Raw genomic sequence first — 24,168 nt, 5'->3', positions numbered from 1 at the left:
CTCGCCATCAATCAGAAGCTAGCCACAAGACTTGCATTCACGCTCTCCAGCACACAGCCTCCCTGCCTGGCACAACAACCACAACAGTAGGGTCTATAGTCACAGTCAGGACAGTATGCTCTACAAGTAGGCTCCCTTAAAACGCTAACGCTATTATTATTACATCGGCCCCGATCACGTGATCGGATCGGGACATCCCTACCTTTCATCACATTATTATTATTTCTTTCTTTAATTTTTTTATCAACCTTCAAGGTTCTCTGCTCTGAGCAGCCATACAACCAGAGAGTTCATGGATCGTTTAATTACTTAATTTTTTCGGAATGCAGTTAACATATAAAGTCTGTTTTACCTATTATATTCCAATAGAATACATTTACAATACTTTATTATCCACACAAAATGGAAATCCATAAAACGCATAATGATGCAATAAAAACATTTAAGAATCATAAAAAAAAAAAACCAATAACACAATCTTGCCTACAGAAAATAATGCCAGTGCATGATGATGCACTGTACCAATATAGCGCATAAAATAGTGTGTTCTATATACTACAGCCATTTCATCTAGAAGTTTGAAAAGGCTTGATTGCACTTGAAATGAACTACTTCCTGTAGACATTCGGTAGCGTCACATTTTGCTGCTGTCGGGTGAAAACCTTGTATCCAAAAGGGTCAACTTCTCCGGAATTGAGGGAAATCAACCCCTGTGATCAGATTGACGACCCTATATATTTTTGAAGATATACAATCGAGTTTGAATGGGTTTCGTGGGACCGAGGGTCACGAAAACCCTGCTCACAACATGGAGAATTGAATAAGACTTTAAATGTCTATTCAAAGTAAAAAATGTAATAAAATAAAAACACAGTGATTTGCATTCTAATCTTCAGGAAGGATGATGTAACATTATTGATTGCGGATATTTGAGGATCAGCAGAGAGGTCACTGTGAGGTTTAGTCATATTGACAGCTGTCTTTGAGGCTGCCTGCTCAACGGACAAACAGTGTAATGAAATAGTAATGACATTGACAGCCGCTCGCCCCTTATCTCTTTCTCCTTGTTCTTCCTCATCTCATCATTCTTTCTTTCTTTCTTTCTTTCTTTCTTTCTTTCTTTCTTTCTTTCTTTCTTTCTTTCTTTCTTTCTTTCTTTCTTTCTTTCTTTCTTTCTTTCTTTCTTTCTTTCTTTCTTTCTTTCTTTCTTTCTTTCTTTCTTTCTTTCTTTCCCTTCTCTCTATCTCTCACTCTCATGATTAATCCCTCTCTCAAGGCAGCTGCTGGGGTAGTAATGAGGCTTACAGTCATCGATCCAACAGCGGAGGCCAAGAGGACTGGCGTTCCTAAGCACTTGTTTATGAGCTATGGCCAATTATCAGCCTTAAATTAAAAGACTCTCCAAACAACTGCTGAGCTCCATGATGGAACAGTATCCCCCTGTCTCCCGCTCCTTTGTGACGCGGCCGTGTAGGATGCAGGGCGGTTTGGCGCTGATGCCGCGTGGTGTTTATGAAAACGGGCTTATAAAACCCATCTGGATGGACAGTGTTTCCCTTTAACACTTTGTATGCCACGCCGGGTTTTCCTTTTTACCCCCTTGATGCCACCATCCACTCCCAATGTTAACGTTAATATTGCCTAATCTATGTTTTAAATTATGGCTATGTGTCTAATCTGCCCGTCGCTTATCAAAGACTCATTTTCCAGTCAACATTGGCAAGGCAGATTGTATTTTTATCGCTTCATTTCCGTTTGATAGCATTTTGAAAATCACCCGTTTTCCGGGGAAAAACAACCCATGCCTATTTTACTGGAATATTCCAGAACGTTGTCATTTGTCTGCCTATTTATGAATCGTTTATGTGTGCGCATGCACGTTCGTGCCGCGTGCTGATAATAGCTGCTCTCATTTCTTGATCGCTTTTACAGTCAAAACAGCTATATCACATAAACACTTATATCTCTGTGAAAACGAGTCTGATTATCCTAACACTGATAACATAGATTCCTTACCTGAGGTCAGATGGTATCCAAATGGTTTATTCCAATTTCCGATCGCCATTCGAAAAAATCGATAAATGTATTGATCCATCGTGTGTACAGTATAACCCATATTCGCCGTGGCTCAGAGGCTCCAGAATGAACTCTGGTAGACCCCGGCTGCATCAGTGAGAAGTAAAATGTGGAGTCAGAAATCCGTTCTCCCATTCACTTTCATTGAGTCCATTCCAAAAGGGTGATTTACCATCTGGGAGGTGCTTTTTTCACATCTGATCGCCGGCGGTCCCTGGATCTCCAACGGTAGGCTCGCGTGATTCAATATGATTTCAGATCGCTAAAAAAAAAAAACACACACACGAGAATAGCCGTGACGTGGCATTCAACGGTCTGGTCGTAAACCCGAATAAAGCTGTGAGTGGCGCTCAAAGTGTTAAGGAGTGGCCCGCCCTGCCAACGGGACCCCCCCGCCTCTCCTGAAAGCTTTTTCTTTGGAAAGCTTGCTTCAATCCCAGTAACGTTAGCAAGCTAGCTAAATTATACATACATCGGTTTTCATATAAATCAATCTTCACTACGACTTTAAAACGGTGGCGTGGCACGGTCTACGGCGACACGGAAGAAAGCTACCAAATCCATTCCGAGACAACGGAGCACAGTGCGCACTCCGCAAGTCACTGACTATCGCGCGTAACAAGTCTCAATCTCCGTGTCTCTCTCTCTCTCTCTCTCTCTCTCTCTCTCTCTCTCTCTCTCAATCTCTCAATCTCTCAATCTCTCAATCTCTCAATCTCTCAATCTCTCAATCTCTCTCTCTCTCTCTCTCTCTCTCTCTCTCTCTCTCTCTCTCAATCTCTCTCTGTGTGTGCATGCCCGTCCCAACTCTGGTCTTTGGAAAGACCAGACGAGTTCAGAGGAGTTTGATATTATTTAATTATACAGAGAGAAGCAAGTACAAAACGATGCTGACCGACAAAAGAGAATCCCTCACTGAAAAAAACACAAAGGCCTAACCATCATGTATCACAATGGTGATGTCAGCCAGAGATGTGGAGAAGCATGGACATTTAAAGGACATCTCTTTGAAATGACAGATTAGTGTTTTTTTCTGATTTCTTTTTTAAACAAATTATTATTTTGTATTATTTAGTTATTGCACTGCACTGCACTGGCAGTTGAACCGCATTGAACTGAATTGAAAAAAAAGAAACCTCATAATTGAACTGCACTGGCACTGTTTGCAGATGTACTGTTATTAACTCATTGGGCGCCAATGACGAAGAAAGTCGGGTTAATTCGCCATCGCTTGAGCGCCAATCACGAGAAAAGTCGGGTTTTAATCGTTATTTCTTTTATTCGCTATTGCCATTCATAATTCATCAGGGCAGGCTGTGCATACTGTTCTGAATGTGTCTGAGCTGGCAGATGGTCAATACCGCCCTCTAACGCTTTCGGCCGCTATTGCACTCCACTTGAAACAATGTTGTTTGTTTTCTGGGCTGAGCCGTGCGGGCGGGGTTTAAATACTCCGGCAGGACGAGCGTTTACAACGATGCATCAACTAGCCCCCCCCCCCCCCTCGTTCATATGCAATGCCGGACAACGTGGGAAGGACCTCCGCCACCAGTACTTGGAATGGCGATCAGATAATTGGATTTCTTTTTTGCATTACATCAGAGACGAGGTAAGAACACTACCGGTATATATCCAATCTTGCGTTGATCTGATATTTTTTCTCCCGCGAAAAGCCAGCACTAGATGACAAACCATTGCTCCATCCCCAGCAGTGATGTACCTGAACGTGTTCAATGAACGATCATTCATCAACTAGTTCATATTTTTGGCGAACGAGAACTGAACGTACTGTATTTCCCTAGATGAACGTAATTGTGAACGTGTTCATTCTCTGCGCTCTATCACAGTATAACTTCGTTCAAAAGTGTGCCAGATTTCTAAGAGCCTTCCAGGCGAAACCCCAGCTAAAACACACTGTAAACGGGCCTTAATATGATGCGGAAAACCACCCAATCTGGCAACAGTGACCACTAACAAATACGTCATCACAACAATTAGATGAAAGCTGCAGCTGCTACTAGTGTGGACTGAATGGCGGCAGCAAAGCGTTATGGAAATGCCAGTATTCTGATTGCAGTACTCTGTGGTTCTATATGGCAATCATTTTGACAAATAATAGCTCACAGCAACGTATTGAAAAAATAACTAAACTAGTTCATTTTTTAACGACATTGATCCTGCAGGTAACTCATTAGGAGTCGCATAAACCAGTTAGCTGCTTCCTTAACCCACTGTAATGTCGGTTTCAGTTCCCACAACAACTCACTGCCATCTAACCAGCCAGTCTAACCCACAGTTTAGCATAACGCTCACAGAGGAAGAGCCCACAATTTGATTAAGTTCTTCCTTTTTTGAATGAATCCCACGGAACAATGGATCCCACATGGATGGCTCCTAAAGAAACAACGAGGACATACGATTGGCTTGAGTTACAGTATGTACCAGGTGACTACAGTAAAAAAAAAAAAAAAAAAAGGCCTAGGTTATGCTTATCGCAAGCTGCCCATCAAGTCGACATTCATACCGTACCCGCCGTGTACATATATATGACCCGTGCAGATGGTGGGAATGTGATATCACAGCAGTGCTGCTGGCAATTGGGGTTACCGCACTTAAAAATCTGCAGATGTGTGTGTAATTGAGTTACACTGCGGAGAGCAGCAGAGATAGAATGTAGACTTAAATAATGGCTGTGGGCTGGGGAAAGTTGAGTAAGCATGAAGAATTGGAATTGGGAGTTTTTTTTTTGTGATACTGGTTTTAATTTTCATGGTAGGATTTTGATGCTTATGGCACGTGGTTCACAGGAGCATAAGAATGGAGCTCTTGAGGAGGAGGACGGCTATGAAACCGTCTAACACTTTCAATACATTTTTTACAGAAATAGCTGTTTACTTGCTGATGATAAATCCCTTCCTGAATTCATTTGAACTGAAAAGTGGATTCCCAACCCTTTTATTCATATACAGTATAGAGCACCCCTTTCGTCACAGTTGAGTAACGCAATAACGAAATGCACACTACCTAACTACCTAGCTTTTAAACTACCGAGCCTGTGAGTAGGGATGCCCCAATCACGTTTTTTGCCACCGATCGTCTATGAGCCATATCGGCCGATACACGATTTTGGTTTTGTTATAGCAGCTGGCAGTATTATACTGTAGGTCTAACACAGGCATTCTCAAAGTCCGGACTCCGTTCCAGATCTGGACCGAACCACAACTGATACTTTTCATATGTATTATCTGTATGTGCGAGACTGAGAGAGTACTGGTCCAGCCCTATGAATTTCATGACTTTTCTTGTGATCGCCTTAGCCTTCTGACAATCACGGTTATACGCACGGGTGCTCTCTAAAGTGGTTTGCGTCAGCAGGCGTTTTGGTTCTTTCTCTTTGTACTCTCTCCGCGGTAAGCTTAACGAACTCTCCATGCTCCTCTGGGTGATGGGACTTCAAGTGTCTTATAAAATTTGCTGTGTTGAAACTTTTTACATTGCTTCCCCCACAAGGTATTTTATCCTGGCATACATTGCAGATGGCATTTGTTGCATCTGTCTCAGACACTTTGTAATAGTTCCACACCGCCGACACCGCCGATGTCATGCGACAATGACACCAACTCCGCTGAGAACTGGCTCATGTTTTTCGCGTCATCGATCGGTTTTTGCAATCGGCGACTAGAAAGCATTATCGGAATTCCCCAATCTCATATTTATACTGAATATCGGCCGATACCGATCGCTGGCCCATCGATCAGGGCATCCCTACCTGTGAGGAAATGTGTTTTTGGAAGCCTCTTAACCTGTTCCACCCCAGGTGAAAATCTGCATAAAATGTATACCTAGGTAAATGGAATATTGCTCCACTTCTACAAGGGCTATTTGCATATTCTTGGTACCTAGGAACACCTATGGACCTCAATGAATGTATTCTCAGTGTCAGAAATATTGTGTCTATTACTAGGCTTGCTTAAATTGTGATGAAACAAAGGTAAATATGAATTATGATTTTTCTTTTCATCTTTGACAGTGAATAAAACCATGATAATAATGACCAAACTTAAAAAACTGCCACTGAGCTCATTCAGTACCCTCTTGAGATCATGTGTACAAAAGATCTAAGGAAATTAATAAAGGGAAGATGATCAAACTGAAGGTTCTGTATATACAGTACTGAATTCTCCCATCCGGACCAATGCAATTTGAAATATTATTATAGAATATAGAATATATGCTTATACATTACCTTATTATAGCCAATTCGCACATTTATATATATATACATATAGTATCTTTCAAATGGCCGAGTTCAATTTGGATATAGTATCACCAGGCGTGCATAATAACAGATACTGATATTTACTGTAATCGACTACTATTTTATTTCGCCCACAGTGTAACCATTTTGAAACAAATTTCAGATCTAATTCTTCCTACATGGTAACAATAGTGTGGGGAAACTGACTGCGTTTCAATATTTGTCAAAAACGTTACCTTTTGTAGCTTATTATCGCGAATCATAACAATTATTGACATAATTCATTCAGAACACTGAACTTTGAACCCCCATAGAACTTGCCAGGAAGTGTAGATCGGAGAAATTCCAACGCTGGCAGATAGCTAGCCAGCGATATAGATATCTATGGCCAGCGACCTCCTCTACATAATGGCCGCAAAAAAGCTTCAATTCCCATGGTTCAACATTTCCATTTCCGGTTCCGGGTCAAATTGGCGATCGCAAATAGAAAACTTAAAATGATATAAGTACACTTTTAACCTATTGCTAAACTATTGCCAACCTAACGTTTTACATTCTACATGTATTTGTGACATAGTAGTGATAATAATACTTGAAAACGGTTGATTTTAAAATCACAAATTATTTTGCATCTTCATAAAAATATGACTATAATTTAATAAGGTCAAAAGGGGTCGGTACCGACCCCGTCGAGTGGAACAAATAATTAGTTTTGATTTGAAAACTTTATTTCGAACATGCAATGAATACAAACAAACAAATAACTAAACAAAAGCAAAACACAACTCAATCTACATGTTTGAAAAGGAGTAGGAAGAAGTATACACTTATTTAATCCTACCCCTTTTCCACTACTCAAATGAGTGTACTATTTTAAAACATAAAAAAGAAAAAAACAATATATATATATGCAAAACAAAAAAACAAAAACTATATGTAAAACACGAAAGAAATAAAATAAAAATGTAAACACCAGTGAATATCAAGTCCCTTCCTCATCCCTGTACCTCGTGAACATAATTTCCTTATACATCAGTTTGAATTGTCTCATGTTTGGACATTGCTTTAGCACCACATTTAGTTGATCTGATATTTAGGGGGGGAAGTGATTCCTTACCCCTCCTCCCAACTCACCGATAGTCAAGTGAAATATCAGTTTAATGCTTCATAGCAGACAGTCAGTGATGATTTTATTGCAGTGGTTTTGTAAAAACGATTTAGGGGAGCCACGTTTTGTTTAAAGGGGAACTATTTTACTATTTCTTTCACTATTTGGGCACTTTTACACAATTCCTGTGGGTTTATGGAACACCTCTGTAATTCTTTCTTTTTTTTTTATTCATTGTTTTGTATTTCTAATCAAGTCCTCAAAAACAGCATTTTTCTACCTCAAGATCTTAAAGGGGAACTATTTTACTATTTCTTTCACTATTTGGGCACTTTTACACAATTCCTGTGAGTCTATGGAACACCTCTGTAATAATTTTTTTTCTATTTTTTATTCATTGTTTTGTATTTCTAATCAAGTCCTCAAAAACAGCATTTTTCTACCTCAAGATCTCGAGCCGTTTTGAGCCTGGGCTCCAACCACTGTGTGCAGCTCATCTTGTACCTCGCCATTATCATGCAGCGGTGTCTTTCTGACATCACAAATCAGCACATTTTCAGATGACTCAGTTCAGTGAGGGTGAATATTGTGAGAGGAGAATTGGAAGAATGTGCCAATATGAGAATTAGAGACATAGATCATATTAATATAAGTTCACATAGCTAGGAAACAATGCTAAACACTGAAAAAGGCCATTTATAAGATAGTTCCCCTTTAAACAACTTTTCAACACGTTTTAAAATGTTATTGAGAGGCCTTTATGATACTTCCAGAGAATAGTGTTTAGGGACCCATTTAATTCTTCCCAAGGCCCACATGTGGGTCCCGACCCAAAAACATCACTTTACAGTACACAGGTTTAGTGGAGTGATATGAAGATGCAGTGTGCCCATCTCTCCAGATGGTGGAGTGTGTGTCTCATCTCCTGTCTTTTTGATGACGAGGCACAAGTCTGGTCCAAAGACCTGTCGCTGGTTTTCTAGGAGTCAGATTCGCTTCATTAGTCACCATGGCAACATAGCCTCCTTTAAGTCCCTGGAAGCCCCCACCTCGTCTCTCTCTCTCTTTCTTTCTTTCTCTTCACCCTCGCATGACCTTGAATAGTCAAGACAATGGAGAGAAGGGGGCAGAAAACCAGTCTAGCAGTGATTCACAGAACATTGGAGATAGATCAAAGGTTAAGTATTGAATTTACATAGGTTTGTTAGAAAACTGTGAACAACGTTTTGGGTTCAGCACCATCGTGTTGATGTGGAAAATCCCCCCCCACACCACCCTCATCAACCTCCCTCCTCCTCGCAAAGTCTCGCTGTCATGACTCAGACTTTCCTCCCTCGCCCTGGTACTGCAAACACTCTTGTCTCACACTTCAGGTTTTTTCCAACTCTCTACAGCGGTAGTAGCGGTAGTAGTGCTAGTAGTAGTAGTATTAGTAATAGTGGTAGTTAGTTAGTAGTAATAGTAGTTAGTAGTAATAGTAGTGGTAGTTAGTAGTAATAGTAGTAGTAGTGGTGGTAGTAGTAGTAATAGTTAGTAGTAGTACTGGTGGTAGTAGTGGTAGTTAGTGGTAAGAGTAGTAGTAATAGTAGTGATAGTAGTAGTGGTGGTGGTAGTAATAGTAGTGATAGTAGTAGTAATAGTTAGTAGTAGTACTGGTGGTAGTAGTGGTAAGAGTAGTAAGAGTAGTAGTAATAGTAGTAATAGTTAGTAGTAGTGGTGGTGGTAGTAGTAGTAGTGATAGTAGTAGTGGAGTGGTGGTGGTAGTAGTAGTAGTTAGTAGTAATAGTAGTGGTGGTGGTACTTTCTCTCCTTTCTCCTGCCGAGTTAGCGGACATCATGTGCTTTTCTCCTGTTCTCTCTCCACAGCTCAGGAGGAGAAAGAGAGAGGAGCCCCGCCGATCGATGTGAGTCCCTGGGATGCTCAGCAGACCGATTCCCCTGTCTTCTCTCAGGCCACCAGAAGCTGAACACTGGGCACCGCCAGTGAGAGGTAAGCTCAGCACGGGCAGGCGGGTGGACTGAATGTGGTTCTGATTAGGAACAAACAAGAACTCTTGTTGTACTGTTCCCTGATACCTGACATGGAGAGGCTTGGGCTTTCTGGCGGTACCGTTCCATCTTTTCCCCCCCTTGACCTTGAACTTTTGATTCTTATATGGCAACATTCTCAGATTACCACGGGGATCCTCTGTCACAATGTCTTGACCTCAGCCTTCACAGCTGATTTGAATTGCATTTACTCTCCGATAACTGAAAACTAAAAACTTTTTCTTGGTGTGTTTTCTGTGCGTGTTGAAGTTAGGACTGGGCTGTGCAGCATAACGCAAACATAGCAATTCCACCCTGCTTGGTGAAGATGTTACACCTTCCTGCTCTGTGGTGTAAGGGTTGTGTAGGAGTTCACAGGATGGGGTTTTCTGCTGTAACGCTGAAGCTGCAGGCCTAATCTCTGGCACTTTATCCAGAGAGGGTGTGGCGAAGTCACATCCCTGCCAAGGGAATTACGACTGGACTTACTGGGACTAATTATTTCCATCCAAGAAAACCCTCTTCTCTTTTTCATCTTTCTGGGGCAGATGAGCGACCCCCAGAGCAGAGCATTAAACATCCACGTGGGTTGTTATTTAGGAGGTGCGCTCGGATTGCCCGCTGCCACGGCAGGATTATAGGGGGAAGAGGGCGGCAGACCGTAAATTCTGGCCCCACGGAGGCGGTTTTAGCTGCTGCGATACCTAAAGCGATGTCCCCACACTAAAGCATCCTAGACACTGATGGATGGCCTAGCTTTCTGTCCATTGGCGACTGGACAAGAACTCTTGTTATGAAAATATCAAGGGAAGCAGCCTGATGGTGGGCCGTGGTGAGATGGCAGGTCTGTCTGTGATGGATGACCGCTCAGCGTTTATATCCAGCACAGATACAGATGAACTAGAGGAAAGGTCCCTTCAGGAATACTACCTTTTCTCCTTGACCCCTCCTGACCCCCCCCTGAGACTTTTGTCCCTTCACCCCAGCCGAGGTTCTAACCACCTGGTCAGCCTCATTCTCAGGCAGTTGTCCTCACAGCCCTCAACTGAAAAGTAAGATGGATGTCAGCGTTTTCTTTAAAAGTTGACCCAACCTGTTTCATGCTTCTTGGCGATTGACACGGCATCAACGGTGATATTGCAAAATGGCATGTCCGTGCAGGGTCTGACCGCGTAGCTGCTGGAGGGGGGGGGGGGGGGGGGGGGCTCGGGGCTGCACAGGTCATGGTGTGTGCATATATATTGGCACTCCGAGGGGGTTTATTCAGAGCATCACCCTCTCGGAGCGTTCAGAGAGTGTCCAGTCCAAGCAGGAGGTGCAGTGGAATGTTGTAATTTTTACAACAGTAGTTGGCTCATGGCTAGTCAGATTCAAATGATCATCGCGGCTAATAGAAAAAGTTGCCTGTGGAGTGTCCCTTGAAAATATTGAGTTTAGGATAAATAAATATTGTAAAATATCTGTTTTCTTTATTCCTTCTCTCTTCCTTTTATTTCAATCCAGACTTTCTGTCATAACTGCAGCAGTTTTGGGAGGCTGCCTAACGGGGCTAATGATATCTAAAGTTATGGGAATATCAGGTATACCAATGAAACGTTTACAAACCTGTGATTATTTGTTGCACATGGGAAGGCTATAAACTAACCCTTAGCTATAAAAACCATCACCCAGATTAATAACCTGTTAAACTGAGAGGGGAGAGATGGAGTGGTCTGCCATTCACTACTAGCTAACTATATGAAGGAGTGGTCTGCTCATTCACTACTAGCTAACTGTATTAAGGAGTTGTCTGCCCAAAGTGCCCATTCACTACTAGCTAACTGTATTAAGGAGTTGTCTGCCCAAAGTGCCCATTCACTACTAGCTAACTGTATGAAGGAGTGGTCTGCCCATTCACTACTAGCTAACTGTATTAAGGAGTTGTCTGCCCATTCACTACTAGCTAACTGTATTAAGGAGTTGTCTGCCCATTCACTACTAGCTAACTGTATTAAGGAGTTGTCTGCCCATTCACTACTAGCTAACTGTATTAAGGAGTTGTCTGCCCATTCACTACTAGCTAACTGTATTAAGGAGTTGTCTGCCCATTCACTACTAGCTAACTGTATTAAGGAGTTGTCTGCCCATTCACTACTAGCTAACTGTATGAAGGAGTGGTCTGCCCATTCACTACTAGCTAACTGTATTAAGGAGTTGTCTGCCCATTCACTACTAGCTAACTGTATTAAGGAGTTGTCTGCCCATTCACTACTAGCTAACTGTATTAAGGAGTTGTCTGCCCATTCACTACTAGCTAACTGTATTAAGGAGTTGTCTGCCCATTCACTACTAGCTAACTGTATTAAGGAGTTGTCTGCCCATTCACTACTAGCTAACTGTATTAACTTATTAAGGAGTTGTCTGCCCATTCACTACTAGCTAACTGTATTAAGGAGTTGTCTGCCCATTCACTACTAGCTAACTGTATTAAGGAGTTGTCTGCCCATTCACTACTAGCTAACTGTATTAACTTATTAAGGAGTTGTCTGCCCATTCACTACTAGCTAGTAGCTAACTGTATTAACTTATTAAGGAGTTGTCTGCCCATTCACTACTAGCTAACTGTATTAAGGAGTTGTCTGCCCATTCACTACTAGCTAACTGTATTAACTTATTAAGGAGTTGTCTGCCCATTCACTACTTACTTACTTACTTACGCCTATCGCTCCTTTTGGGGGAGCATAGGCCGTCGACAACAGTTCGCCAGGGTCCTCTGTCCTGTGCTTTGCTTTCCAGCTGTTTCCATGTCAGTCCGCTCTGTGTGATGTCTGTCTCCAAGTCCCTGCGCCAGGTGTTCTTGGGCCGGCCTCTCTTCCTTTTGCCTTGGGGGTTCCATCTAAGGGCCTGTCTGGTGGTGCTGGTGTTTGGTTTGCGTAGTGTGTGGCCGATCCATCCCCACTTTCTTCTCTTGATTTGTTCTTCCACTGGTTGTTTGCCCGTTCTCTGCCAGAGATCATTGTTACTGATGGTATCTGGCCAGTGGATGTTCAGGATCCGCCTCAGGCATCTGTTGATGAATGACTGCACTCTAGTCATTGTGATCTTGGTTCACATTCACTACTAGCTAACTGTATTAAGGAGTTGTCTGCCCATTCACTACTAGCTAACTGTATTAACTTATTAAGGAGTTGTCTGCCCATTCACTACTAGCTAACTGTATTAAGGAGTTGTCTGCCCATTCACTACTAGCTAACTGTATTAAGGAGTTGTCTGCCCATTCACTACTAGCTAACTGTATTAACTTATTAAGGAGTTGTCTGCCCATTCACTACTAGCTAACTGTATTAACTTATTAAGGAGTTGTCTGCCCATTCACTACTAGCTAACTGTATTAAGGAGTTGTCTGCCCATTCACTACTAGCTAACTGTATTAAGGAGTTGTCTGCCCATTCACTACTAGCTAACTGTATTAACTTATTAAGGAGTTGTCTGCCCATTCACTACTAGCTAACTGTATTAAGGTTTACAATACAAACTGTATTGTTTGTGTTTGCATCGTGATCTGGACCAGACCTTCATTCATAATCCACAGTTGTGTTAGCTCTTCATTCATAATCCACAGTTGTGTTAGCTCTTCATTCATAATCCACAGTTGTGTTAGCTATGTTAGTATTTAACCCTGTAACAAAGAGGATCTTAACCCTGAGACAAAGAGGATTATAAAGTGTGAATTCATATCACTGATGGATATCATGGTTGGAATAGACTCGGAAGGCTGAACAGGTGAGTGGCTAACACACTCCTTCATGTTTGGAACCTGAGTTACATTGGACAGACAGACAGACAGACAGACAGACAGACAGACAGACAGACAGACAGACAGACAGACAGACAGACAGACAGACAGACAGACAGACAGACAGACAGACAGACAGACAGACAGACAGACAGACAGACAGACAGACAGACAGCTCTCCAATTACAGACAAACAAACATGCACACTGACCACTTTCCAATTATAGTAGTAGGATAATAGCTCCCAGAGAAACAACTTCCAGGACAAACATAGAAGAACAAGTTGTGTTTTTATCAGGAATTGTCTCATGAAGGGCAACTGTGTAATGTGTTGGTTCAGTCCAGGATAATAATGAGCGTTATATATGACCCAGTACAAACCAGAAACCACCAGACCATTGTAACCACCATTAAGGGAAAACCATGCCGCAGTTATTTTATTTAGCCAGCGTTTTACTTTGATTTCCCTCATGACTCTGCCCTTGGCCGCGCTGTAGAGAAGCAGAGAGAGAGGAAGAGAGAGACACACACATAGTGATGGAGAGAGGGCTGGGAGAGAGAGAGATTGAGAGAGAGAAAAGGAAGGAAGCCACAGATTGGTTACTTTGCTGCTGTGGCCTGTAAATCATCCGGTCCCCCTCTAAAGGGGCTGAGTCACGTTAGCCCCCCTGCCCCGCTTCTGGCCTATAAAGAGGTTGTGTTAACGGTACCCATCTTGAGGGGTGATTTGCAGCCTGTCTCTTTATCCCCGTGCTGGTGGCCTTGGCTGATTGATGGCGTTGGTCGTCCAGTCACGGACACACACTGAGAGCTTTTCTTCCTCTGTGGCTGCGGTGGTGGGGTGGGGGGGTGTATGAGACCCTGCTTTAGACAAGTTTCGTGTTCTCCATTGTTTTAATGCTTTAGACAAGTTGAGTGTTCTCCATTGCTTTAATGCTTTAGACACGTTTAGTGTTCTCCATTGCTTTAATGCTTTAGACACGTTGCGTGTTCTCCATTGCTTTAATGCTTTAGACACGTTGAGTGTTCTCCATTGCTTTAATGCTTTAGACACGTTGAGTGTTCTCCATTGCTTTAATGCTTTAGACACGTTGAGTGTTCTCCATTGCTTTAATGCTTTAGACACGTTGAGTGTTCTCCATTGCTTTAATGCTTTAGACACATTGAGTGTTCTCCATTTCTTTAATGCTTTAGACACGTTTAGTGTTCTCCATTGCTTTAATGCTTTAGACACGTTGAGTGTTCTCCATTGCTTTAATGCTTTAGACACGTTGAGTGTTCTCCATTGCTTTAATGCTTTAGACACGTTGAGTGTTCTCCATTGCTTTAATGCTTTAGACACGTTGAGTGTTCTCTCTCCAGGCCTGTATTATTGAAACAGACCCAAGTTGTGACCTTGAACTCTCACTTCTGGAAACCCCACCCCTCCTCCTTCTTCTCCACCACCAACACCTCTTTCTTTACCTTAGTGCCTGGAGGACAAACCATAACCAGTGTGACCCAATTGGAGAGAGAGAAAGAGAAAGATAAGAGAGACACAGAGGAAGAGATAAGAGAGAGTGTGTGTGTGTGTGTGTGTGTGTGTGTGTGTGTGTGTGTGTGTGTGTGTGTGTGTGTGTGTGTGTGTGTGTGTGTGTGTGTGTGTGTGTGTGTGTGTGTGTGTGTGTGTGTGTGTGTGTGTGTGTGTGTGTGTGTGTGTGTGTGTGTGTGTGTGTGTGTGTGAGAGAGAAAAAGAGAAAGCACGTGAATGTGATCGTGTGTGTACAGTAGCCTACTTCTCCTACCCTACTTTCCTCCTCTCTTCATTAGGCAGCTGTGGACCAGAGTCCTGATTGAAGCATCTCTCCCTTTCTCTTTGCAGCGATTGTGGGCAGATGGTGGATTAAGGGCGAAATACACTGCAGTCGACGGCCGCCCCTATTGAGAGAAAAAGCAGTTTTTATACTTCAATACAATGTTGGTCCAACTACATGTTATTTACTTGTTTGTTGCTTGCTTTTCACCGTGGTATATAACGTTAATAAATAAACTATTCTGCTCCAGTAGCAGCTCTTCTTCTTCTCCTCTGCTCCAGTAGCAGCTCTTCTTCTTCTTCTCTGCTCCAGTAGCTCTTCTTCTTCTTCTTCTTCTTCTTCTTCTTCTTCTTCTTCTTCTTCTTCTTCTTCTTCTTCTTCTTCTTCTTCTTCTTCTTCTTCTTCTTCTTCTTCTTCTTCTTCTTCTTCTTCTTCTTCTTCTTCTTCTTCTTCTTCTTCTTCTTCTTCTTCTTCTTCTTCTTCTTCTTCTTCTTCTTCTTCTTCTTCTTCTTCTTCTTCTTCTTCTTCTTCTTCTTTCTTCTTCTTCTTCTTCTTCTTCTTCTTCTTCTTCTCCTCTTCCTCCTCCTCCTCCTCCTCCTCCTCCTCCTCCTCCTCCTCCTCCTCCTCCTCCTCCTCCTCCTCCTCCTCCTCCTCCTCCTCCTCCTCCTCCTCCTCCTCCTCCTCCTCCTCCTCCTCCTCCTCCTCCTCCTCCTCCTCCTCCTCCTCCTCCTGCTCCTGTGTCAGCTTGACTTCCACTCATCCCTTCTTGCCGTCACTGTCTCTTGTGTGTGTAGAACAATGGATGAGAAGAGATTAGTTTCTTCCTGTTGACGTGCTGCAGAGTGGAACTTCTTATTGGTGCTCGGGAGCAGTACTTGACACGTCTCATGTGACCCGTCGTGGCGGCAGTGTGTCTTGTGTTCCACAGATCAGGGGCCTGGCTGCTGATACGGTCTCTAGAGAATACTGTATGCTCCTCTGCACCCAATTTCATGATGACCTGGAACGGGATTGGAAGGGAAAACGTGGGACAATTTCATAAACATAAACGGAGCACAGAACTCCGGGTATCAATGTGTTAGTTGTTGAAAATCCTTCTTGACCATCTTATTTCCCTCCGCCAGGGATAAAAATGCTGATCTTTTGGCAGTTCTGTGTCTTTATGTATTGCCCGTTATGGTTTATTTCTATAAGAAGGTACGACCACAACAATGCTATATTGAATTGCATCACAGTATTTATTTAGCACTCATCCATGCAGCAAGTTGTTACACACAGGCTATACTTAGTAGGCTATACAGTACTAATGCTAGGTTCTCTTGCTCGAGGGAGCCTCTGCAGTATTGGCCCCTGTCTGTATTGGGGAGCACGCTACATTTAGGTTTTGACCATTATACAGCCCCCTTTACCTGCCAACGTGCTATCCTAGGGCTGGGCGATATAACGATAACGATAATTATTGTGATATATTTTAATAATCAATATAGGAAAAAATATATATAGAAAAAATAATTTTTTATTTTTATTTTTATTTTTTTTATTATACCTGCAACAGGGCAGTTTTAAAACCAGAGACAGTGGACAGACTTGTCTTTCTTGCCTGCAACTTAAAGTAATGGCTTTGCTTGTCCAAATGACAATACTGACCAAATTGAGATTTATTTTTCTCTTTTATTTTGTTTGCTTTCTAATTTAAAATACAGTTTGAAACCGTCTGTACACAGTAGGCTATGTGTGGTAGCAGAGCTAGTCTCCAGTCATGAGTCACGGTGCACATGTCCGGTGGTTTGTCCACCAAAAAAGCACCGAAAGATAGAAAAGAAACTAGCAGAGCCAGAACTGTTCAACTCCCCTGGAGCCACAGCCAGCAGAGAAGCCGGTTTACTTTCGCTTTCAAACCAGCTGCAGCCTGAGAACTGGAGTGTGAGGGGATGTAACACTAAAGATGGCGGCAACAACAAAGAATTGCTGCAAAATAAAGATACATCTGCTGTTAAAAAAATAAAATAAAAAATTGTTTTTGTATATTCTATTTTTTTGTATAGATTTGTTTTATTGATATCGTTATCGCGATATCATTTTTGGCCATATCGCCCAGCCCTATGCTATCCCTTTAAATTATCATGAGGTTTGTGGCTGTGTTTGTCTTCATAAATTCATGCTGATCTGTACAATCTTCTGTTCTCTGTTATTCTGAACGAGATGGTGTGTGAAGGAGAGACTCCTTCATGGGGGTTCCTTCATACATCCACATGTTAAATCTTATTGTAAATAGTTTGAGCAAGTTTGTGGGTGGTGGTTTGTATTTCATTATTCATATATCACAATAGTTCAGCCCTACATTCATTTTAAAACAGTAACTGGACATGTCTTTGTTTGTTAGGAGTTAATTGATGCAAGTGCTCTTGATTAGTTGATCAACAAAGCCTTGATTTAAAATCAGGTGTGTTCATGGTGAGAGTGCTTTTTGTAGTAACGCTTCTCATTGTGTTTTAAAGCCTTTCAGTGCACAAGGTATGGATAGCCTTGTCACAGATGGTCATGGGCAGTCGGACAGTAATTCTAGATCAGTACTCCTATAGTGTAATGTATGCATGAACGTGCGTACACATGGCCATATTTCTTTCACAAGGTCCTCCACAGGGAATATGTGTGTGTGTGTTTGCGTGATTGTGTGTGCATGCACACGGTCTGTCTGAATGGATAGAGGAATCAGATCCAGGAGGACATGTCTGTCTGCGGAGGCTTCATGAAGTTGTTATAAAATGTTCTGCAGCCAATGAAAGATTTCTTTCAGCCCTAACATCCACTTAACTCCGGTCTGTAGATCCCAGTTTCCAGGAATTATTATCCAGCCTGCCGGACTCCCACTCCTACTTCTAAACTGCTGAAATGAAAGGGAGATTTGCCTAAGCTGAACCTAGAATTCCCCCTTCACTTTCCTATTATCTTCACTCTTGTATCTCTTTGCATCTTTTATGCGCTCTAGACACAGACTCAAACTGCTTCTGACGCCTGAGAACAAAATATTTTCACTGCAGATAACGATTCGAAGTATTGGCCAGTTAATTAAAGTGAAGAGTGCTATACCATGAGATTTTTTGACACTGCTGTGATGTGAATCTAATCTAATAAAAAAAACAAGTGACACTTATTTCTGCTGTTTTGCCGGTGTGGGACGGAAGTGTAGTGGTAAATGTAGGGCGTTGCTAGGTTACGCTGGCTTTATACAGTGACACTTTAATCACAACAATTTGTATCACTTTGTGTAACAGTTACTAGACTGTTAGCTAGCTATATTGGTTATATATAATTTACTGGATCCACCAGGGCCACGAGGAAAGGTGCCTGACTGGTTGATGTCTGAGTCAACAATTACATGGAATGAGCAGGTAATTTGGCTTTCCCATGTAAGAACTGCCCGAGAACCACCTCCTCTTCACAGTGAAAATTTGCCTGCAGCTAACTTTATGCTAGCAAGTCTTTCTGTCAATAACATTGCCTATGCATTATTATTATTATATTATATTATGGTTGACAAACAGTAAATATAATCTCACATTATGTTTGACAACAAGGCTGGCTTGCTTGCCAGAAATCTCAGTCCCCAAATGAATAATGTTTATGAACAAATTTGACACATGCTTTATTTTGGGAGAGCCGGTATTGTTTACCCAAGTGGCAACTTAGTGATTATGTCTAAATTAATACTGACACTGCCATGCTAGCTCAGTCTCGAAAGACTAGGATATTTGTCCAACATAATCGTTTTACATTCATAAATCAAATCACAGCAGTGAAAGCTATCTGTGCACTAATGCTTGTTGATATGCTTAGAGGAAGAAACACAACCTATGCATGTGGGTGAAAGACCCACAAAGGCTACTCGAGAGTTGATCAGTTGAAAAGATATCAACAGTCATTAGCTTGACATCATCACCTGGCACGTTATGGCCGTTTTGATTGGAAGTTCAGATGTTGCAGCTGAGTTTCAAAGAAGTTTCAAGTGTGTTGCAGAGGGCTTTACACTATGCAACTAAAGTCGCATTGGAAGTTTCACCATGTAAAGCCAGCCTTACGAGTGCATTATCAGGAGATTAGCACTCATTTAATACGGAGTACGGATCCAATCCATTACTTCTACTGAACAGTATTCGCCTCATGTTTCTAGGTACCAAGGACATTGCTAGCTTTGGTGCTCTTGTGATTCCACTTCCTGTGGCACAATAGTAGGTTATCTAGAAAGGGATATTAGCCTTTGACTCATCAATTTTGAATGAAAAACACCAAGCCATTTGTTCTTTTCACATTTTTCTATGTTGAGGAGAACGAGCTAGCTAAGCAGTTTTGTCTAGATGTATTATTGATTCAGTTTGCGAAGATCAACACTGGCTCTGGCATCAGCAGCTGGAAATTGTACTACCCCCACAAAAGTGGACTAGGACAAAATAAGGTGAATAGACAACATAAGACCAATACTTTGAGGTCATTGGACAAAAACGATTGACATTTAATCTATTTTCCTCCATTAGAGAGATCTAACATGTTTCCATGTGCCAAAAAGAAATGCATACAATTAAGTCACTTTGCTTTGTTTTTGTCTTGTGTTACACATGGCTCTTGGTGTGGTATATGATATTTTAGTGTTAAGGAGATTGTCTTATACCAGTACGACCCCCTTGTAGCCTGGGATCGGTCTGATCGGTATTTGTTGAGAACAGTATGCATCGGATGCTTCTGTCTATTGGTTGAAACCAGAGGTGGGACCCAAGTCCTAAGTCAAGACTGGCAATTCCCAAGTAAAGTCCCAAGTCAAGACGGGCATGTCTCAAGCAAGTCACAAGTCTGAGACTTTGGGTTTTGAGTACTAAATGACGCTTAACACTATCAGTGCCTACCTTGTTTACCTTTTTACCCCGTTGAATGCCATCATCCACTTCAATGTTAGCGTTAGAAACGCCTAATCTATGTTTTAAATTATGGCTATGTGTCTAATCTGCCCGTCGCTTATCAATGACCTGTTTGCAGTCAACATTGTCGAAACGGATTGTTTTTTTATCGGTTCATTTTTGTTTTATATCATTTTGAAAAGCCCTCGAAAATATAAAGATTCCGTGATAAAAGGCATTTACTGGAATATTCTAGAATACACAAAAACGTTGTAATTTTTCTGCCTATTTATGAATCGTTTTCAAATAAACGCTAGATTATCGATAGTATATGTGTACTTATGCACGCTATAGACGCGGGCTGAAATATCTATTCTCTTATTTCCTCATCAGCGATCACAGCCACACACAGCATAGGGCAAACGCTTAACGGAACGTAAACCAATCCCGGTCACCCTCTTTATCTGGGAACGCCCAAACCCAACTTCGGTCACGCCCCATCTTGCGCGGCATTCTGGATCTTTCCTCACAGCCCCACCAGATTTTCACGTCGAAAGGTAGGTGATATGAAATCATACTTATTTTAGAGTATATATATCAAATTTCATGAGTATTCATCTATATTTAGTCATCTAAAGACTACTAGATGTGAACGTTTGTACCACTGCAACGTTATAATTGTTCGAATGTGTTCGGGGCGACGCTGATTTCCAAGTAAAAGTAGCTTCCTGTTCCTTAAACACGAACTCCCACTCGCCCCAAGATGAAGTCAGATTGTTTGGTTATGTTGCTAGCATATATAGCCAGTGTTTTGTCCGACGAAATGTGTTGTACATTTGTAATCTTAATAAGAGATCTAAGTTTGTCTGAACGAGTGATGAACTGAGGTTGCGCGAAAATAATCGAAGGGAGAACAATAATTTTCGCGGGGAAAATAATGAACTGGTTTTCTCTCTCTCTCTCTCTCTCTCTCTCTCTCTCTCAATCTCTGTATAAAAAAACATCTGAAGCAGTGACAAAGTCAGACAGCAGACACGGTAGGTTTGTGTGTGCTTGTTTGTTTCTCTACAGGTGAATGGAGGTGTGTGTGTGTGTGTGTGTGTGTGAGGCTGCCATGCTGAACTGGGTGAAGGTAAGGTTGTGTGTGTGTTTGCATGTCTGGTAATATTTCAGCATAATCATTTTGGTTTCATGCTCATTCATATTCAAGTTCATTAACAAAAGGCAAGATGTTCTTGATACCTTCCATTGTTCTGCATCTTTTCATCAGAATTTCACTCATATCCAACAAACCATAGCAATAAACTAAATTCATCATTGAGGTCAACAACCTCCTTATCCATATTCAAAAAAACAATTCAAATCTAATTTAATTTCATCATAAATCACTCACATAAGTTCCCTCCTAGCACTGTTTTTTTTTAAATAATGTGCTAAATAAATCAAATAAAATAAACTCGTCAGTCGTACAATAATAATAAAGTTCATATTATTTTACTTTCTTGTTTAAAATATTTTTGTGTGTTTGCAGAGCATGCCTAATATCCGGCAAATGCGGAAGAGGGAGAGGAAGGTGCGTCTGTGGACCCAGGAGGCCATGGATCAGGCCATTGCAGAGGTCAGAGCAGGCAGGTGGAGTGCGAGGCGGGCAGCCACGTTGTTCGAGGTCCCTAAGTCCAGCCTGATCTAAGTCCAGCCCCCCACCCAGCCCCCGTGCTCCTAGCCCCCGACCCAGCCCCCGTGCTCCTAGCCCCCCACCCAGCCCCCGTGCTCCTAGCCCCCCTCCCAGCCCCCCACCCAGCCCCCGTGCTCTAGTCCAGGACTCACCCCCCAACCCCTACCTCAACCACCCCCTTGTAACAGCAGGGAGGATCACAGCGGACCTGGGACAACTCCTGGCCCAGATAGAGTTCACAAGAAGATCTGGAAAGGTCAGGAGGAACACCACCAAGGCCCGCCTGCTCACCGCCCAGGAGATGACGGATGCCATCGATGAGACAGAGGACCGCGCCGCCCGCGCCGAGGCAGGAGCTCTGGCCAGGGCAGACCGACAGCGGCAGCGGGCTGAAACTTTAAGGACTCCCACAACCTCCTCCCGTACCCCGCGTGGTGGCTCTCTCCCCAGCCGCAGAAGAGGAGTGTCCCCCGGGGCCGCTCCCACCACCAGCTCCGGTCTTTCCATCGCCGGTCCCTCAGCCTCAGCCTCCATGCCCCCCTCTTCTGCCTCCCACAGTCTGCTGCCCGCCTCTAGCCTCCACACCAGCACTCGCCTGCCTGCTTTGAGAGGGGAAGATCACCACCCCTCCACCTCTTCCTCCCCAACAGCCATAATGGATGGTATTTATTTATTTGTTTTCTTTTAACAGTTATTTGGGAGACAACATTCTCAGTTAGCAAAAAAGTATACATTTTTTTATGAATAAATAATCATGTTTTATTGTTTCTTAACCATTTTCTCAGAGCCGGCAGTCCCACCGCAGTCCCACCGGGTGTCCCAGCCAACTTCCTCTCCCTCCCACCGTAAGCTTTTTCAAACAACTGTGAAAAAAACACGATCTACAAATGTCCATGGCCAAAAGGAACAGGAAGAAAAACTCTTATTGTACCTGCCCCTACGGCCTACACACACACACAGTACACTGATAGACTGTTCATAGCGCAATATTTACCAAACCAAACAAAATAATTTTTTTGAGTGGTGCTCCCTTTTTGTGTCTGCAGCCTCCTGTATTCCTGGACCAACAGGAGCATCGACATCCTCCTCCTCCCACGCCAGACCCACGACACCCATCGGCATGTTACTTATGTTTTTTGAGTTTGTCAGGGCAAACTTATGAATTGTTATTTATTTTGTAAAAAATTTGCTGATTTTATACAAATTGCTGTGGGGCACTTTGAACTGTGGTCCATGTGTGAAAAGTACTATATAGATAGTTATTCATATTTATTACATGGCGTTTTCACATTCGCCGAAATGCTTGCTTGTGATTGGTCAATAGCCCGTGTCAGAGGTCCGTTATCACACAATAATGACCGCTGTGGGACAATAATGACCGCTGTGCGCAGCTGTTCGCAATCAAGCCCACTACAACACTGTATCAGTGCTGCTCAGCATATGCACAGCTGCACTCAGTCATGCAATCAGACCAGAGACCTGCCGGCTGCCGATAATAATAATCACTTTATTTGGGCTGACAGAGCCACAGAACAACTGCGTCTTCATTTGATCTAGTCTTGTCGATGAATTAGGTATATTGTTAGTAAGTTAGCCATGTAATAAGCGGGATAATGTATAGCTTTACTCGATCATTGTCGCAAAATAATTGACCTTCACTGACGTTTAAAACACCTCAGCGCTGCGCCTCGGTATTTTAAACTCCGTGTCGGTCAATTATTTTGCGACAATGACCTCGTAGCTATACATTATCCCTTACTTATTATTGGACCTTGGTATATTGTAATCAAGCAGCGTCATAATAATAAATTTCTTTTTAACTGCAGGTCACACCACCAAGAGGCAGAAGCTGGGGATCTGGCGGTGTGGCCGGTGTAAAAAGGCGAACCCCCCTGTGGACTCTGAGGGTTTGGTGTCGTGGGTCCAGTGTGACAACTGTCACAAATGGTTCCACACCATGTGTGTCCAGTGGGAGGAGGAGGAGGACGAAGATGCTAGTTTCTGGTGTTACTGGTGTTTGGATGAATGAGTGTATGAATGAGTGAGCGAATGAAAAAATTTATAAATATGTATGGTGTGCTGTAAATAGTTATTGTTCTAAGTTATGTTTATTGTATTTTTTATATAATGTTTATAAAATTTTATGAAGTGCTGGCTGTTGTGTTAAATTTGTCATATTTTTGTTGAAAACACATGTACTCACAAATGTTAATGTGACAAGTGATTGTGATTAATATTTTGTTTGTTAGACAAATAAAATGGGGATGTTGTTTGCTCCTGAGATGAGATGGTAGACAAACGACACTACCTTCCAGCTGACAGTAGATGGCAGCATTGATTTTAAAGGATGAAAACAGGTTCAAACTAAAGAACTCCATTTTCCAAGACCTTTTTTCACAGTTCACAGGTCAGCAGGACGGTAAAAGTTGATGAAAATGCGATCTGAACACAGGAGCGTTAAACTATGAATGCGCCCTCACGTCACCTCAGTACAGTGACCGTGAATGGCCACCTAATTATCATAATTAAAGTGCATCATTAGCATTATGTTTGTTGTCTAAAGGGA

General features: G+C 42.3%; 2 protein-coding genes across 2 annotated transcripts in view; both read left to right on the top strand.

The window, feature by feature from the left end:
* Positions 1 to 24,168, top strand: part of LOC311236143 (leucine zipper putative tumor suppressor 2 homolog) — a 145,231-nt gene that overhangs the window by 72,841 nt on the left and 48,222 nt on the right. The window contains exon 2 of the mRNA XM_084323765.1: positions 9,309 to 9,432. The gene's annotated coding sequence lies outside the window, so the exon portion shown is untranslated. The remainder of the gene's footprint in view (positions 1 to 9,308; positions 9,433 to 24,168) is intronic.
* Positions 20,364 to 23,753, top strand: LOC311235237 (uncharacterized protein). The gene is made up of 6 exons (XM_084322648.1): positions 20,364 to 20,484; positions 20,938 to 20,964; positions 21,794 to 22,264; positions 22,388 to 22,447; positions 22,649 to 22,720; positions 23,429 to 23,753. The coding sequence occupies exons 3-6, from the start codon at positions 21,904 to 21,906 to the stop codon at positions 23,629 to 23,631; spliced, it is 696 nt and encodes a 231-aa protein (XP_084178774.1). The 5' UTR covers positions 20,364 to 20,484; positions 20,938 to 20,964; positions 21,794 to 21,903; the 3' UTR covers positions 23,632 to 23,753.

This window comes from Notolepis coatsorum (genome assembly GCF_963971535.1).
Source record: "Notolepis coatsorum genome assembly, chromosome: 10".
NCBI classification, from domain to species: domain Eukaryota; kingdom Metazoa; phylum Chordata; class Actinopteri; order Aulopiformes; family Paralepididae; genus Notolepis; species Notolepis coatsorum.
Note: the sequence above shows the minus strand (reverse complement) of the source record. Positions and strands in the feature narration are given on the sequence as shown.